Source organism: Hippopotamus amphibius, chromosome 4 (assembly GCF_030028045.1).
Source record: "Hippopotamus amphibius kiboko isolate mHipAmp2 chromosome 4, mHipAmp2.hap2, whole genome shotgun sequence".
NCBI classification, from domain to species: Eukaryota; Metazoa; Chordata; class Mammalia; order Artiodactyla; family Hippopotamidae; genus Hippopotamus; species Hippopotamus amphibius.
The window spans coordinates 105,204,828-105,218,166 of record NC_080189.1 but is presented as its reverse complement, the minus strand read 5'-3'; the positions used below and the strand labels follow the sequence as shown (position 1 = coordinate 105,218,166).

General features: G+C 35.4%; 1 protein-coding gene across 5 annotated transcripts in view; it reads right to left on the bottom strand.

Moving 5' to 3' along the window:
* Positions 1–13,339, bottom strand: part of ZPBP (zona pellucida binding protein) — a 118,333-nt gene that overhangs the window by 100,405 nt on the left and 4,589 nt on the right. For 4 of the 5 annotated variants that reach the window (XR_009053393.1, XM_057733817.1, XM_057733818.1 and 1 more), the window contains exon 3: positions 4,891–5,016. The exons of the other annotated variant lie outside the window; for it this stretch is intronic. Coding sequence is in view for 3 of the 4 variants with exons in the window: in XM_057733817.1 (XP_057589800.1) it covers positions 4,891–5,016 (126 nt within the window). In the remaining variant the exon portion in view is untranslated. The remainder of the gene's footprint in view (positions 1–4,890; positions 5,017–13,339) is intronic. 5 annotated transcript variants of the gene reach the window in all.

Below are 13,339 nucleotides of genomic sequence, written 5' to 3'. Positions count from 1 at the left end.
AAGGAGCTGGAGAAATCGGGCTCCCTGACTTCAGACTACACTACAAAGCTACGGTAATCAAGACAGCATGGTACTGCCACAATAACAGAAATATAGATCAATGCAAGAGGACAGAAAGCCCAGAGATAAACCCATGTACATCCGGTCACCTAATCTTCGACAAAGGGGGCAAGAGTTTTCAATGGAGGAAAGACAGTCTCTTCAGCAAGTGGTGCTGGGAAAACTGAACAGCTACCTGTAAAACAATGAAATTAGAACACCTGCTAACAGCATACACAGAAATAAACTCAAAATGGATTAAAGACCTAAATGTAAGGCCAGACACTATAAAACTCTTAGAGGAAAACACTGGCAGAATGCTCTATGACATAAATGACAGCAAGATCTTTCTTGACCCACCTCCTAGAGTAATGGAAATAAAAACAAAAATAAATAAGTGGGACCTAATGAAACTTAAAAGCTTTTGCATAGCAAAAGAAACCATAAACAAGACAAAAAGACAACCCTCAGAATGGGAGAAAATATTTGCCAATGAAGCAACTGACAGACAATTAATCTCCAAAATATACAAGCAGCTTATGCAGTTCAATATCTAAAAAAACAAACAACCCCATCCAAAAATGGGCAGAAGACCTAAACAGACATTTCTTCAAAGAAGACATACAAATGGTCAACAAGCATATGAAAAGATGCTCAATATCACTAATCATTAGAGAAATGCAAATCAAAACCACAATGAGATATCAACTCACAGAGGTCAGAATGGCCATCATCAAAAAATCTAGGAACAATAAATGCTGGAGAGGCTGTGGAGAAAAGGGGATCTGCCTGCACGGCTGCTGGGAATGTAAATTCATACAGCCACTATGGAAAACAGTACAGCGATTCCTTAAAAAACTAAAAATAGAACTACCATATGACTCAGAAATCCTACTACTGGGCATGTACCCTGAGAAAACCATAATTCAAAAAGATACATGTATCACAATGTTACAATAGCCAAGACATGGAAGCAACTTAAACATCCATCAACAGATGAATGGATAAAGAAGATGTGGCACATAAATACAATGGAATATTACTCAGCCATAAAAAGGAACAAAATTGAGTTATCTGCAGTGAGGTAGATGGACCTAGAGTCTGTCATACAGAGTGAAGTAAGTCAGAAAGAGAAAAACAAATGCTGTATGCTAACTCACATATATATGGAATCTAAAAAAATGGTACTGATGAACCCAGTGGCAGGGCAAGTTAAAGATGCAGATGTAGAGAACTGACTTGAGGGCATGGGGCAGGGGGGTGGGAGGAAGCTGGCAGGAAGTGAGAGAGTAGCATTGACATATATACACTACCAAATTTAAAATAGATAGCTAGTGGGAAGCTGCTGCATAGCAAAGGGAGATCAACTCAATGCTTGGTGATGACCTAGAGGGGTAGGATAGAGAGGGTATGAGGGAGGCTCAAGAGGAAGGGGATATGGGGATATATGTATAAATACAGCTGATTCACTTTGTTGTACAGCAGAAACTGGCACAACAGTGTAAAGCACTTATACTCCAATAAAGATCTGAAAAAAAATTTTTAATGAAATAACTATGAATTATGTATTAAAGAATTTAATGGAAAATGTAGAAAGCATGCAAAATCAGATAGGTGATTTCAGCAGAGACTCAAATGACAAGAAATAATCAAATGGAAATGTTAGAACTAAAACCAAACCAAAACAAACAAAAACTATAAAAAACATAGTAACACAGATGAAGTCTTCCTTCAATGAGCTCATAAAGAGGCTTGACACAGCCAAGAAAAGAATCAATGACTTGAAGATAGGTCAGAAGATATTTATCCAACCGGAATCACAAAGAGAAACAACAACAACCACAAAACTAAAACAACATCAAGAAGAATGAGTCCAAGAGATATGGAACAATTTCAAACAGCGTTACTCAAGTGTGACAGAAATCTCAGAAGGAGCAGAGTGTCAGGATGGAGCAGAAGAAATACTAGAATATATAATGGCTGAAAATTTTCAAAAATTAATGACAAACCAGACCTACAGACCCAAGAAGCTTATAAAACACCAAGCAAAGTAATACAAATAACAACAAAAAAAAATGTATTTAGTATTCAAATCGCTGAAAGGGAAAGAAAAAAATCTTGATATTAATCAGAAAAAAATGGCACACTGCCTACAGAGGGACAAGGCCAATTTTATAGCAGCCTTCTCATGAGAAACTATGCAAGCAAACAGAATACAAACTGCCATCTTTGGAATGCTGAAAGAAAAAAACTGCCAATTCAGAATTCTACAACCAGCAAAAGAAAAAGATAAGCAAACTCAACCCAAAGCAAGCAGAAAGGAAATAATAAAGATAAAATCAGAAATTAATGAAAATAAAAACAGAAAAATAAATCAAATAAATCAAAAGCTGGTCCCTTGAAATGACTGATAAAATTGTTAAAGCTGTAGCCAGAGAGACCAAAATGAAAGAGAAAAGACACATCCAACACAAGGAGTGAATGAGGGCATATCGTAGAGATCCTGAATATGTCAAAAAGCTAACAAGAAAATATCACAAACTATGCACAGTAATTCGACAAGTCAAAAAAAAATCTAAGTTGGACAAATTCCTTGAAATACACAAAATGCAAAAAGTCACAAAATGGTAAGAAGGGAAAATCCTAGTCCTACCTCAATTAGATTATTATCTGTGGACCCTAAAGCCAGACTTCAGAGGTATATGGTTTCAGCAAAGCACCGTGTTCTCTCAATGCCTCTGTTTTCCACATATTAAATGGAGAAAATGGCTGTACCTATTGCAAAGAGCTGTTGTGAAACTTAAATTAGTATGTGTGAATTGCTTAGAAGAGTATCTGCTACATGATAAAAGTATGTCTTTACTATTCTTATAAAATTAAAAATAAAAATACAAGTAAAAATACGCATGCAGAATACACCTATACATACATATTTATATTGATATAAATATGTGCCCTTACTACATGTATGAATACACACATACATAGATATATGTATTTGTGCATGTGTATTCATACATGTAGTAAATGCATAAAGAAAAGCTAAGGAATAATATTGTAAAAGTTCTGGATAGTGTTTACCCAACAAGGGTTGGAGACAGAAGAATGGAATTTTTAAACATTAGAAGGTTCAACAGTTTTGATAACGATTTATCTTGGCTTAGTCTATAACAAGCTCAAGGATGTCTGTTTTATTATGCTTCATAACATATATTTCTTATATAGATTTGTATTTATCAGCTGCTTCATAATAAAAATATTAAGGTAGAGTAAGATATAAGCTATGATCTTCTTTAAAAAACATAATAAGGATGCAGTTACAGGGTAAAGCTCAATATGTGTGTGTGTGTGTGTGTGTGTGTGTGTGTGTGTGTGTGTGCATGCGCGCGCGCATGCGGGTGCTTATACAGGTTTGTGTGAACACTAAGAAAAGTGGGAAAATCCACACACCAAAAAGAGTTAACTCATCAGAATGGTATTAGGGTTGAAGTAAGAGATACAGGGCTTGCTGCAATAAATGCATTACCTTTGTAAACCAAAAATACTGGAAGAGAGACAGACAGAAGAGGGCAGAGGAGGCAGCAGGGTGGAGGAAGAGAAAGAGAGTCAACCAAATCTAAGACTTGGTCCTTACACTTTACAACCATCTAAACAACCTGAATATTTCTCTCCAAAGGAAGGAGCAAGTACATAATTACATGTTTCTTTGGTTAAACTGTAGGGGAACTACCTTTGGAATACCCATAAAAATATAACTAAAGTATAGTGTAGTTTAACCTACAATCCAAAAAGCTTCTCTGTTTTTCAAGCTTTAAGAAAATTAGACATATTCCAGGTCTTTCTGCTACAACAGTGATAGACTGAGCTTTAAAGCTGGCAGACAGTGAACTATGATGTGACACTGCACTGAAAACAAAACAGTAATCATGATGTCAGCATCTCAGGATTTTCTGAGAATAGTCATTATAAACATAAAACCATTGCATCAATATGATTTTATCCTTACCTGGAAACAGCTACGTTTCTGAACATCTATTTTCCATTATGAAAGTGAGTAAAATAAAATATCACTTCTAGTTAAAGGATTCAGAATTCACTTACACACTATACTTTGCAACATAAACTGCCAGACCTGGCCTGGCATCTCAGAGAAGAACATCTTTCACATCTCAGTTTCCAAATCAAAGGAGTAACAAGTTACAACACAAGTCAATACTTAAATGCTTCTATTTTTGAACTCACAGAGTTTTAATATCAAATGTAAAATATATTTAGTATACATGCTTGCATTATATTATGTGCTATCAGAGAGCAATAGAAATGAAAACTGATGATATTTTCAGTATTGGATGCCTTTACACCTGGCCCACTTCATTGATTTATAGTAACTGTCCAGCCTCTCAGGAGGTCTGTTCCTGACCTTCCCGTACTCTACTGCTGTAGTCAGGTAGATGTTAGGGCTGCTCTTTGCACCTCCTACAAAGCTGGGCACAATGGCATCCACCAAGTAGTCACTAAGAGCTGAGTGATTCACTTTGAAGACACACCACCTAACCTAACCTTTAAACCATAAACTATTTTAAAATCAACATAAATATTATAGTAATGTACAACTAAGATCATTCAGATACATAAAATATGAATTAAAACATATTAAAAGATAAATTCCTATGAATGTTTCTTCAGCAAGTCTTTCTATGAATAGACTGCTCTCCTCCATCCAAGTCTACAAAACAAACCTGTAGCTTTTCATCCATAAGCACTGTCTTATAATACCAATAAGGGAAAGAAAGGAGGAGAGGAAGGAAGGAGAGGAAGGAAGGAAGGGAGGAAAGAAGGAAGGAAGCCTACCTGAAATGATTTTTCCTTTTGGCCCATGCCACTGGAATGATGGGTCTACCAGTTCGGAATTTCGCAGTCGTTGGGTTACACATAACAGGTGTGGACTCTTCTGATGGAGCATAACATATACTTTCACTGAAAACACAATATTAAAATGTTCCAATAACATTTTATGTTCATTCATGCTCTATAACGGCTTACATTTGTGTAGTCTGGGTTACAAGTTTTTAGAAGTTTTCTTTGGATTATTGCTACTGCCTGGTAAAAACTCAATTTCAATTGCATTCCATGCAACTAACTTTCAAAAATATACACTTATTTTATTTGTGTGTACAAGTGTACCGTAATCTCAGCATAATGCACTGGTCTTTTTATTCAGAGTTCATGCATACCAACCTATTTTGTTCTCATAAAATTATTTTAATTACAAACTATTAAGGTAATTCTCTATCTATACTTCATCTGTTTTGCAAAGACACCAAACCTGAAAGAAAATGACAAGATAAATCTGTTTAGATTAGAGAAATAATACATTATTCACAATGACATAACACAATGCACTGAATTTTAAAATTGTAATGTGATTAAAAAATGACAAATATGCGCTTTGATTGATTTTGATTATTAACCCTTTTTCCCAGTTTGCTTTAACATTTAAAGAGTACTGCTCATTAAACAAGCAAAAATACTATGCTCTAGAAAATACAAAAGGAACACAGTAAAGATTCAATTGTTTTGAATGTACTTATAGGGAAGCTTTTAGAAAAGCTTCTAGCAGCTCCTCAGTAATCCCATGGCAACAATTCACTGACCAACCACATACTAAGATTTTTGTGATCCAGTAAAATAAAAATTGCTTATGAGAATCAAAATTCTCCTTAACTTTAAAGAAACTGTCTCTAAACTTTCACCATGCAGCATCATGTTTATTGACTGTGGCCTTTATATAGGTACCCGTGCTTAGGTTAAGAAAATCCCCTCTATTCTTGGTAATTTGTTTTCCTGGGACACTTGCACCTATATTCACAAGAGTAACTGTATATAATTTTCTTACACTATCCTTTGCCTTTTTCCAATTTCAGCACAAATCTGTTACTTAGTGTTTAGCATTATTAAGTTAGGTGTCTAAGATTATAACAGCCATGTAAAATGAATCAGGCATATTTTCTTCTACAAATTTTCTCTAAAAGAACATGCAAAGCGTTTTTTTCCTTGGAAACCGTATAGTCTGGTACTTATTTTTGGTAAGGGAGGAAGCAGCAAAACAAATTTCTGACTGCCAATCAGGAGAATTTAATTATTAGTTTACTGAGTAATTTAATCAAGTCTGTTAGAAATGTATATTTTAGCAGAGTTATTCACTGCAAGTTTATCATATAAAATTATTCAGAATATTAAGTTATGATTTTTAAGTTTCACTATTCTTAATTTATTCATATTATTTTTGTACTTTCATTATTATTCTCTTGTGAAACAATTACCAAAAATCTGTCTACCAGCTGCTCCAAAGGTAGCTTTTGGTTCCATTCAACCTATTATTCTTCTCTGCTCTCTTTCCTTAATTTCTCCTCATTTATTTCCTACTTACCTCAGTTTAAATGTTTCTTCTTTTTTCTACTTTTAATAAATGCTTATTGTGTTAAAGTGTCACTCTGCAGCACAACTTACCAGCCCTTTCGTAAGGACACCATTCATATTGGATTTGGGCCTACCCTAATGACCTCATCTTTGCTTGATTACTTCTATAAAAACTCCATCTCGAAATAAGTTCAGTTTCTGGGGAACTGGGGATTAGTTCTTAATGTATATGACTTGAGGGAGAAGTATAATTCAGCCCACCACACCAAGATTCAGTTGTTTTTCTCGAGTACACTTTTCCTGGGTTGCTGCAAGTCTTTGATTAATTTCCAGAGTTCTGAAAATGTTGATTCTAACAACCTGTGCTATTTTCTTTACTCCCTTTATGAAGGGATGATTTTTGGAGTTCCTTTCTCTGCCATTTTCACTGATATCACAACTTTTATCACAGCTTTTGTTTTAAAACTACAGCTTTTAAACCTAAATTATAAAGTAGTTATATATAACTAACTTCCCTTTTTTTGCTTTTTTTTAATTGGATATGGTTAAATTAACCCGTAAAATGAAATGACATTTCAGTTAAGAAAAACAACTGAATCTCAGTGTGATAGGCTGAATTATGCTTTTCCCTAAAATCATATGTTTAAGTCCGAATCCCCAGTTCCCCAGAAAGTGAACTTATTTGGAGACAGAGTTTTTATAGACGTAATCAAGCTAAAATGAGGTCATCAGCGTAGGCCCAAATCCAATATGATAAAAGATGGAAATGTACACACACAGACAAACACAGAGGAAAATGATGTGGAAGAGACATAGGGAAAGATGGCATCTCCAAGCCCAGGAAGGAGAACCGGAACAGGTCATTCCCCTACTGCCCTCAGAAGGACCCATCCAAGCCTCCATAATTGGACTTCTAGACTCCAAAACTGTGAGACAATACATTTCTGTTGTTTAACCCACCCAGTCTCTGGTAATTTGTTATGGTAGTCCTAGCAAACTAATAATACACCTGGTAAAAAACAGTGAGCCCGTAGCATTTTAGGTTGCCCCATTCCCATTAGAACCAGCAGACGGGGTCAGGTGGCCTTCTGTGCCTCCTTCCCAGAGAACTGTCATTATTTGACCTTTCTGGCAGTGTCCTGGAAGACAGCACTCACAAAGCTATCTTTACATCCCCTAACTTGGAGCACACCCACTGTAAAAAGCCTTTTCCCCAAGCGTATTTGTCAAAAACAACTAGATGCTGCTACCCAACTTTATAAATGCCTGAAGCAATGGGAACAGCTGAGGTAAACATCAGCTTAGCCAAAAAGCTTAAGAGGAAAGCTGAGTAATGACATGTCTATGGGAGCTTTGAAAAGTTCTGACACATTCCTAGGAAAACAGAAGGGCACATGCATGCACAGAGTAGGGCACATTGCCAAGACTGCACACGCTCAGTAAAGAATGAGGGGCCTTACCGTTCTCACCTCTGGCTGAAATCGAGCCTCTGCACAGCAGAAAGTGATGGATATGGTGGAGTTGTCAACTGCCTGGCTAAATCTTTAAGGTATGTAACAATGAACACACAAAGATTCTCAGAAAATACTAGGAGACCAACTGGTTCAGGAGTTTAATGAAATCTCTGTTGAACCATTAGCCTAACTAAGCTAACTAAACAAAGACTTCAGTGGCCACACGTGACAGAATCACAGAATTAGTTCAGAAAAGTCACTAAACAAATGCTACAAAAATACCTCGTTTTATTGTACTTTGCTTTACTATACGTCACAGATTTTACATTTTTTACCTTCAATGGTTTGTAGCAATCCTGAGTTTCAGATAATGGTTAGGATTTTTTAGCAATAAAGTATTTTTTAATTTAGGTACATACACTGGTTTTTAACCAAATGCTATTGCATACTTAACAGACTACAGTACAATGTAAACATAACTTTTACATGCACCAAAAGGAACCAAAACATCCACGTGCCTGCTTCACTGTGACCCTCGCTTTACTATGATGGCCTGTGACCACCTGCAGTACCTCCGAGTATGCCTGTACAACAAACAGCAACTACATAAATACCTAGTAAGGGGGAAGAATCTGATTTGCAGAGTAATACATAATATTACCTACAAAGTCAGTTCTCAACCAAACATACGAGCCATGCAAAAACCAAGAGAGTATTGTAACAGGCAGGAAAAAAAGCAACCAACAAAAACGGCCCCTGAGGAAGGCCAAATTTTGGAGTTACTGAACAAATACTTTAAGTTATTTTAAATATGATCAAAGAACATCATGTCTAAAGTACTAAAAAAAAGTATGAAAATGATGTCTCTCCAAATAGAAACTATCAATAAAGGGATAGAAAGTATTAAAAAAAAAAAAAAGGACCAAAGAGAAATTCTGGATTAAGAAGTACAATAACAAATGAAAATTCACAATAAAGAATCAATAACAGATCTGAACAGACAGAAGAAAGAAGCAGCAAACTTTACTATAGATCAATGTGCAATTTATCCAGAATGAGAAAAAGAGAAACAGATAAATAATTAAAGATGAATCAACAGTATTCAGAGACCTTTGGGAAATTATCAAGCATGTAGTATACACATAAAAGCCGCATGGAAGAGTAGAGAGAAAGGGTCAGAAAGAATACTTGAAGGAATAATAGCAAAAACTTCCCAAAACTGATGAAAAACATGAATCCACACATCAAACAAACTCAATGAACTCAAATTAGGATACATTCAAAGACACCCACACCTTAGACACATCATAATCAACTGTGAAAATCCAGAAATAAAGAATCTTGAAAGCAGCAAGAGAGAAGCAATGCATTACACACATATGGTCCTCAATAAAATTACTTACTTCTCATAAGAGATCATAATGAAACAGGAAGTCTGAATAGACCTAAAACAAGTAAAGATATTGAATTAATAATAATTTAAAAAATCCCACAAGGAAAATCCCAGCACCAGCTGAATTTACTTGTGAGTATTACCAAATAAGTAAAGTAGAATTAACAATACTTCACAAACTTTCAAAAAACAGAAGAGGAGCGAAGACACCCCAACTCATTTTATGAAGCCACTATTGCCCTAAAATACAACAAAGACAACACAAGAAAACTACAGACCACTTTTCCTTATGAATATGTACATGATAATCCTCAAAATACTAGCAACTAAATCCAGCAGCATGGGAAATGATTACATCATAATCAACTCAGATTTACTCCAGAAATGCAAGGCTAGTTCAAAATACAATAATCAGTCAATGTAATACCTTATCATATCAATAGAATAATGGACAAAAATCACATGATCATCTCAGTATATGCAGAAAAATCATTTGACAAAATCCAATACCCTTTCACAATAAAAGCACTCAACAAACTAGGAACAGAATGGAACTTTCTTAATCTGATAAAGGGCATCTACAAAAATTCACAGCTAACATAATGCTTAATAGTGAAAACTGAAACCTTTCCCAGCCCCCCAAGATCAGGAACAAAACAAGGATATCTGTTAACATCAATACTGAAATGGAGGTTTCCTTGCAACTAGCAAGGAAAAAAAGCCATTCAGATAGTAAAGGAAGAAATGAAACTACCTCTATTTGCAGATGACATGATATTATACATAGAAAATTGTAAGGAATAACTGCCCCCACTGCCCATAAAAAAAAAATTAGAGCTATAAATGATTCAACAAGATGACAAGATACAATATCAATTTGCAAATCTCAATTATATTTCTATACAATAGCAATGAGCAATCCAAACACTAAATTGAGAAAAACAGTATCATCAAAAAGAATAAAACATTTAGGGATAAATTTAACGAAAGTAGTATAAGAAGACTCATACACTGAAAACTGTAAAACATCATTAGAGTAAACACCTAAATAAATGAAAAGATACTCCACATCCATGAACTGGAAGACCATATTGTGTTAAGATGGTAATACTCCCAAAACTGATCTACAGATTCAATGCAATCCCTATTAAAATCCCAATGGGCTTTTATTCCAAAAATTGATTCTAGAGTAACATGGAATTTCCAGGGACCCAGGATAGCCAAAACAATCTTGAAAAAGAGCAAATTTGAGTTACACTTTATAATTTCAAAACTTACTATAAAGCAACATCAATCAAGACAGTGTGGTACTAGGATAAGGAAAGACATATATATTTATAATTCAAAGGAATAGAATATAGAGTCCATAAAAAGAAAAAAAACATACATTTATGGCAAACTACTCTTCAAGAGTAGAACCAAGACATTCAATAGAGAAGAAAATGCTTCTTGAACCAATGGTGCTGGAACAAGCAGATATCCACGTGCAAAACAGTGACTTTGACCTCTACTGCATACCATGCGCAAAGATTATTCAAACTGGATCAAAGATCTCAATGTGACCCCGAATAGCCAAAGCAATCTTCAGAAGGAAAGACGGAGTTGGTGGAATTAGGCTTCCTGACTTCAAACTACACTACAAGGCCACAGTGATCAAGACAGTATGGTACTGGCACAAAAATAGAAAGGTAGATCAATGGAACAGAATAGAGAACTCAGAGGTAAACCTAAGCACATATGGGCAGCTTATCTTTGACAAAGGAGCCAAGAATATACAATGGAAAAAAAGACAGCCTCTTCAATAAGTGGTGCTGGGAAAACTGGACAGCTACATGTAAAAGAATGAAATTAGAACACTCCCTAACACCATACACAAAAATAAACTCCAAATGGATTAAAGACCTAAGTGTAAGGCCAGATACTATAAAACTCCTAGAGGAAAACACAGGCACAACACTCTATGACATCCATCAAACCAAGATCCTTTTTGACACATCTCCTAGAATAAAGGAAATAAAAATAAGAATAAACAAATGGGACCTAAAGAAACAAAAGCTTTTGCACAGCAAAAGAAACCATCAACAAGAAAAGAAGGCAACCCTCAGAATGGGAGAAGATATTTGCCAATGAAGCAATGGACAAAGGATTAATCTCCAAAATATACAAACAGCTCATGCAGCTTAATATCAAAAAAGCAAATAACCCAATCCACAAATGGGTGGAAGACCTAAATAGACATTTCTCCAAAGAAGACATACAGATGGCCAACAAACACATGAAAAGATGCTCAACATCACCAATCATTAGAGAAATGCAAGTCAAAGCCACAATGAGGTATCACCCCACTGGTCAGAATGGCCATCATCAGAAAATCTAGAAACAAAAAATGTTGGAGAGGGTGTGGAGAAAAGGGAACTCTCCTGCACTGTTGGTGGGAATGTAAGTTGGTACAGCCACTATGGAAAACAGTTTGGAGGTTCCTTAAAAAAACTAAAAATGGAACTACCATATGATCCAGTAATCCCACTACTGGGCATATGCCCAGAGAAAACCATAATCCCAAAAGAAACATGTACCATAATGTTCATTGCAGCACTATTTACAATAGCCAGGACATGGAAGCAACCTAAATGCACATCAACAGATGAATGGATAAAGAAGATGTGGCACGTAAATACAATGGAATATTACTCAGTCATGAATGGAAATGAAATTGTACTATATGTCATGAGGTGGATAGACCTAGAGACTGTCATACAGAGTGAAGTAAGCCAGAAAGAGAAAAACAAATACCGTATGCTAACTCATATACATGGAATCTGAAGAAATGGTACTGATGAACCTAGTGACAGGGCAAGAGTGGAGATGCAGATGCAGTGAATGGACCTGAGGACACTGGGCTGGGGTGGGGGGCAAAGGGGAAGCTGGGACGAAGTGAGAGAGTAGCATATAGATACACTACCAAATGTAAAATAGATAGCTAGTGGGATGTTGCTGTATAACAAAGGGAGATCAACTCAATGATGGGTGATGCTTTAGAGGGCCAGGACAGGCAGGGTGGGAGGGAGTTGTGGGAGGGAGGGGATAAGGGGATATATGTATAAATACAGCTGATTCACTTTGGTGTACCTCAAAAACTGGTACAAGAGTGTAAAGCAATTATATTCCAATAAAGAGCTTAAAAAGAAAAAAATCTAAATGTAAGCACTAAAACTATGACACTCTCTTAAGAAAATGTAGGAGTAACACTTTGTGGCTGTTGATTAAGGGATCATTTCTAATATATGACTCCTAAAACACCAGTACAAAAGAAAAAACAGAAATCAGATTTTATCAAAGTTTAAAATGTGCACTTTAAAGAACAGTATTAAAAAATGAAAACACAATCCATAGAATAGAAAAAAATATTTGCAAATCCAACATCTAATAAGGGTCTAGTATCCAGAGCATATTAAAAAAAAACAAAAAACAAAACAAAACTCTTCCATCTTATTAATAGAAAAGACAGCCGAATTTAAAAATGGGCAAAAGACCTGAATAGGCATTTCTGTAAAGAAGATATCCAAATGGTAAATAAACATATAAAAAGAGGTTCCACATCATTAGTCATCAGGGAAATGCAAATAAAAACTGCAATGAGAAGCCACTTCACACACACTAGGATGGCTAAAATTTTAAGAGATGGACAAAAATAAATGTTAATATGGATGTTGGGAAATTTGAATCCTCATACATTTCTGGTGTCAAAGTACAACAGTTCAAGTTCTTTGAAAAACAGTTTGGCAGTTTCTCAAAATGTTAAACATAGACTTAACATATGTCCCAGCAATTTTACTCCTAGGTATACTTGTCCAGAAATGTTCTTAACAGAAACTTGTCCAGAAATGTTCTTAACAGTATTCAAAATAGCCAAAAAGTTGAAACTTCCTATATATCCATCAATTGATGGATACACAATTGTAGTACATCCATTCAATGGAATATTATTCAGGCATAAAAAATGAAGTACTGATATATTCTATAATATAAATGA